Raw genomic sequence first — 6,000 nt, 5'->3', positions numbered from 1 at the left:
AGTAGAGTGGCGCGATCTTGGCTCACTGCAACCTCCGCCTCCTGGGTTCAGGCGACTCTTCTGCCTCAGCCTCTGGAGTAGCTGGGATTACAGGCGCACGCCACCATGTCCAGCTAATTTTTGTATTTGTAGTAGAGACGGGGTTTCTCCATGTTGACCAGGCTGGTCTCGAACTCCTGACCTCAAGTGATCTGCCCTCCTTGCCCTCCCAAAGTGCTAGGAGTATAGGCGTGAGCCACCACACCCGGCCCTAGAATTTTATTTTTGGTTTACAGTACAAAAACAAAGATCTGCAGTCAGTGTTCTCACATCTTTTTAATCATTCATATTGACTTAATCAGGTGGACAAAATCTCAGGGTTGGTCTGGGATCATTCACAAATCAGAATTACTCAGAGAAATTTTCACAGCAGTTGCGGCAGCACAAACTCTAATGCTGATTTAAATTAATAAATGTTATTAATGAACAAACTTGAAAAAGGAATTTCATATAGAACATTACATTTCTCCCTGACACTACTGTATCATAAAAATTAAAAATGATATTAACATGTTTTAAAGTCATAGTGGTAGCTGCTAAAGGCAACCAGCCACACTACAGTGAGGCATTGTTAGAAGTTCGCTCTGAAGTTGACTCAGCTTAGTAAAGCAAATTGTTCTCTGAGATTTCAGCTTTGGTTAGTCCTCTTTGGCTGACATGAACATTATGGAGTGTTAACTGTGGTAGCAACACATAACCAAAAAGCATTCTTTTTAAAATACATCTAGAAGATCTCAATGACCTGAATAAATCAATACAATGTTCCTAGTGACAGTCTCTCTATACTGGGAAAACTTTAACCCCACAGCTGAGGTATTATCAGTTAATGCAAAGTACGTTGCTTGAACCTGATTTCCACCCATGCAGATATCTTCATACCTGGGAATTCTTGTAAATATCAAAATAAAATCTTTACCTTTTTTGCTAATGAGAGTAAAAGGCACAACTGTAAAATATACATCTTGATAGAAAAATATTATAAGGTTTTAATTTTCTAAATACCAAGGGTTAACATCTTATGATTACCCTTTGAAAATAGTGTATTTTGGAACATTTAAAAAGTTCTCAAAATAAGTACGAAGCTTATTCACATTTTTACTAAATCCAACACAACTTTCACAAATGGCAAAATGATTGCCTCTTCAAAGCAAAGCAGCCTAGTTTTGGGTGGGCTCTGGTCACTGCTTAGCTAAGTCTTTGTTGGGCAGAGTCCTGGCTCCACAGTCTCCTTCGATGGGCTCCTTGATACACGAGGCTTCATAACATGCGCTCCTTGAAGAACCATTTCTGATTATTCGAGTTGGTGCAGTCTCGTAAGAGTGGAATGAAACTGTCACTCGACTCCTTCCTCGCAGCCTGGACACATTTCTTGGACTGTTCGTGAAATAAAGATCCATCCTACAAAAGATAACAGAATGACAGGCAAGTCATCAGAAAAGTCTCTTTTTCCTAAAGACATGTTTTAAAGAGATCAGGGTCTGATTTTTACCATTTCAGAAATATTTATTGAGGGGTAAGTGTCTTCCGTGTAACGCAGCAACTCAGGACTGTCCCGGGGACACAGCACCAGGCTTGTACAGGCTGCGTCCCGCTTACCTCTCACAGGACTGATGGTGCCACCTGCTGGCTGCTCTGGGCATGTGTCATACCCTACATCTCCCTATTGCATTTGGCTTCCTTCAGGGAAATCAGGAACAAAGATCCTTTGTTTATCTCTTTCACTCCTCTTAGGTCAACTCATTCCGTGCAGGGTGATCTCTTTCTCTTAGGTATTTAAACAGAGAGTGTGGAAACTTGGCTGTAGTCCCAGCTCAGCCACAGACCAGATGGATGAGGAAGCCAGTCACTTGGCCACATGGCCTGAGCTCCTCATCTGTCACACATCAGAGAATCAGTGGGTTATATGCCCTGTGCCAATCCCCAAACCCCAAAGACGATGGTCTTCTTTAATGACCTCCTGCTTCTCTCCTTTCTGCCAGTCCTTGCTCAGTTATCTCAGCAAGTCTGTCTCTCAGACCTGGTGTTTATCTTTTCCTTCTGCCTCTCTGTTATAAGCTGTATGCAACGCACTTAATCATGGCTGAGCAGCAAACAGGCAGAGTGAATAACAACATCAGTGAAAAACCTTTGTGATGTGCTGTTTTATATCACTAAATGGAACTTGTGTTTTCATTCAAAAAAATCCAAACTCATGTTTTGTAGAATCCAAGAAATGACATTTCAGAGGTTTTTAGGCCTACATAAGAAAATACAAGGCTGGGCGCGGTGGCTCACGCCTGTAATCGCAGCACTTTGGGAGGCTGAGGCAGGTGGATCACTTGAGGCCAGGAGTTCAAGACCAGCCTGGCCAACATGGCAAAACTCCATCTCTGCTAAAAATACAAAAAATTAGCCGGGCGTGGTGGCAGGTGCCTGTAGTCCCAGCTACTCAGGAGACTGAGACAGGAGAATCACTTGAACCCAGGAGGCGGAGGTTGCAGTGAGCTGAGATTGCACACCTGCACTCCAGCCTTGGTGGAGCAAGACTCCGTCTCAAAAAAAAAAAAGATCCAGCCCTAAGAACTAAGCTTTCTATTATGGTCTAGTGAATATAAGTGGGGACATTTCCTTCAGAATTCAAATATGTTTCTGTTCAATATATATTTGTTTTATATAAATATATTTAGGGCATGACTGATGAAATATAATAAATCAAGCTGTATCCTTTTCACATATGAATCAAAGTATTAAGTGTCCTGAAGAAAGGTAAATAATCCAATTAAATATCCTTCTTCCCAGCCTCCTAAACAAATTTCCTTTTCCTTAAATGGTCACTGAAATTTAAGATAAAATTTTTGATATGTCAAACTAATTTTATTGTTTCTAGTGTCCACTACCATTCCTGGAGGGCTTACAATGGCTTATGGTTGGGAGAAAGATGGGAAGAGGAGGACATTCAAGAAGATCAGAGACTTCTGGGGTGTGCGGAAGTATTTTTACTTCTTATTTTCCTGTATTCAATAGGTAACACTATGGTGTGTGGCTTTTCTGGGCAGCCTGAAAATGTCATTGCTAGTGACAACATGTTTCTGCAGGAAAACATATTCCAGCTTTTAATCATCTTTAGAATAAACCCATTTATAAGCAGTATATTGGGAGTGAAAGCTGCCCAGGGAGATAAAAAACAATGAAGTTTTTTCTTTCGAATGATTTTCTTTGGATTTATTCCCTCACGTGCTTTTTAGTGAGTCAAAGGATATGATCGATTTACAAGTCCTGACGCAAGCTGACTGCAAGTGTGGCGGGGCCAGCACCCTCAGGTCTGAGGTAACTCTCAGTTTCAAATTAACTGTGACTATCCGGGGAGCCTACTCTATCAGAGGTGTTTGCTTGGTTATAATACCACAAGTAACAACTAATCTCTATCGAGCTTTATAGTTTCCAAAGAATATTTCTGGCTATGCATCTAATCCTCAGTAAAGTAAGGCTGGTATTATTGCACCTTTTTTTTTTTTTTTGAGAGGGAGTCTCGCTCTGTCTTCCAGGCTACAGTGCAGTGGCATGATTTCGGCTGACTGCAACCTCCGCCTTCCAGGTTCAAGCGATTCTCCTGCTTCAGCCTCCCAAGTAGATGGGACACAGGGGCATGCCACCACACCTGGCTAATTTTTTTCTTTTTTTTTTTAAGTAGAGATGGGGTTTTGCCATGTTGGCCAGGCTGGTCTCGAACTCCTGGCTTCAGATGATCCACCTGTCTTGGCCTCCCAAAGTGCTGGGATTACAGGCGTGAGCCACTGTGCCTGGCCTATTGTACCTATTTTAGAGCTGGGAAAAACAAGGCTTAGAGAGGTGGGGTGGCTTATATCCGGATCTAACACTTTGGCTAACATCCTTACACTTGGGCTATTTGGCTTACTCATTTAAAGCCCTTTCATCTCTGAATGCATTTGTAAGAGCTGTTTCCATGTCGGTGCCTGCAGCTCATGGGGGTGCAATGGAAATGGGAAAGACTGAAAGGGACTGGACAATGAGGAGGGAAGGCAGTGCTAATGACACCGTGTGCCAGGGGACTCCAATCTCCTGCCATCACCGCCCCCCAGGCTCACTGGGACTGAGGTTCCAGGTCTTCCAGAGCTCCTGTCCATGCGTGACCACATCCCTGATCCTCACCAGGACTATGCCGAGAGAATGTCTGACTCTCACACTCTCCCCTATAGCCCAGGGACTGTCAGCAGGAAGGAAGGAGAGAGTTCACCTACCTCCTGCAAGATGAACTTCTGATTCTCTGGGGCAGTTTCTTCGCAGAGATGCATGATAAGCGTATCCATTCCTGCTTCCACAGCAATGCAGCCCTCAGGCTGGTGGGTGTTATAGCGTATTTCTTTCTGGGACGTGTACTCGAAAAACTAAAAATGGGGCAGCCAACATGTAACACAACATTTTCCACTGATGTGGGAAGAGGAAAGATCGCTGGACAAGAACCTGGGATCACGAGAGCATGGGTGGGGTCATGTACCCGCATCACCACCAACACGAGCCTGTGTGATGGGTTCCTCTGCATCCCACAGCCCTCAGTGGACCGCTACAGCAGTGCTTCATAAGTGTGGAGGAAATGGCCCTTCCCATGCCTGCCTGGCTTGCTAGACAGTGAGACAGGGCTGGTGCACGTCACCTCCTGCCTGCAGTGCTGAATGCTGTGTTGGTGTGGGATGGGAGGAAGGGAAATGGACCCATCCCAGTACTAGCTCTCGGGGGCTCTCTGTGACCTTGACTAGCTGCTTCCTCTCCTTTTCCTCAGTCTCTCCTCCCAAACCCCCAATATGACAGTTCCTAGAAGATGTAAAGTGCTGTGCACAAGCAGGCAATGTGACCGCTAACGGGAAGACTTGGTTCTTCCCGGGCAATGGTTTTCCTACCTGAGTGTACTAGGAACTACCTACGGTGATTGTTAAAAATGCTGATTGCTGGCCCCATCCCAGAGACAGAATAAGGATTCCTTGTGTGTGAGGCGGGGCCTAGGAAGTTGCATTTTCTGCATCTTTGACAAGACACCCACCCACCCCACCAGCCCCTTTCAAAAATTCTGACACAGGTGGGTGTTCTTAAGGCACACAGAGCAGGGCTTCTCACACCATTATCTCCTGAAAAGCTGCTTAAAACAAGAGTCTGGGATTCGGTAGGGTTGGGATCAGTCTGAAAATGTGCATTTCCAAGCTCCCAGATGATGCTGATGGTAGCACTCAGGTACCATCAGCTTTGAAGAAGGCTGTTCTAAACAGTGTTGAAAACCTAAATAATTGAAGGTTGCAGGAGTTGGAATTAAGAAAGTTTACTGTTGACCATAAGAAGGCTTCATATTCAAGTGGCATTGGGGTGAACCCAGATTGGAAAAAAAACATCTGAATCTCTATCCCTTCATTTCCTGGTGTCTGGTAACTCCTTAGTACGGTAAAGCTTCAGAGGCCCAGAACCAACACTACTCTCCATTCCTGCATCCTCCAAGGGTCCTGTCAACTGCTTTCCAGGGCTGGGGGTCCTTCTGTGGTCTTCAGACTCCCCCAGGACTGAACCTCCCCTGCCCAGCCTGAATTACAGCCCTTCACCCAGACAGATACACCTGGCCCCCAGCTGAGACAACGTCCCTAAACACCACCTTGCAAGGTGGCCCTATGCATTAAACCTGTCATTCCACTTAACAATTAATTCTAAGGAAATCATCTGAAATGCAGATCTGTTACTTTATCCTTCCTTCTGTCTGACCCAAGGTGTTAGAGGCAGGGTTATTTATAATTGCAAAGACAGGGAGGCAGGGAACCAGTTAACAAAACAGCAATACGGGTACAAAATGAAATATCAAGAGGCCACTAGGAATGATATTCTCAAGGGATATCTAATAACGTTAAGAAAAGTATGATGAAGGGAATGGAAATAATGGAATATAAAACATACAGACATTATGACAACTATTTACAACATATAATC

General features: G+C 44.3%; 1 protein-coding gene across 1 annotated transcript in view; it reads right to left on the bottom strand.

The window, feature by feature from the left end:
- Positions 1-296: 296 nt before the first annotated feature.
- The window catches only part of GALNT12 (polypeptide N-acetylgalactosaminyltransferase 12), a 42,467-nt gene continuing 36,763 nt past the window's right edge, over positions 297-6,000 (bottom strand). Inside the window, exons 9-10 of the mRNA XM_003780770.5 lie at positions 4,278-4,424; positions 297-1,437 (exon numbers count right to left, since the gene is read on the bottom strand). Coding sequence (XP_003780818.4) covers positions 1,297-1,437; positions 4,278-4,424 — 288 coding nt within the window. The 3' untranslated portion in view covers positions 297-1,296. The remainder of the gene's footprint in view (positions 1,438-4,277; positions 4,425-6,000) is intronic.

The sequence above is a fragment of the Pongo abelii genome, chromosome 13 (assembly GCF_028885655.2).
Source record: "Pongo abelii isolate AG06213 chromosome 13, NHGRI_mPonAbe1-v2.0_pri, whole genome shotgun sequence".
In the NCBI taxonomy this organism is placed as follows: Eukaryota; Metazoa; Chordata; class Mammalia; order Primates; family Hominidae; genus Pongo; species Pongo abelii.
Note: the sequence above shows the minus strand (reverse complement) of the source record. Positions and strands in the feature narration are given on the sequence as shown.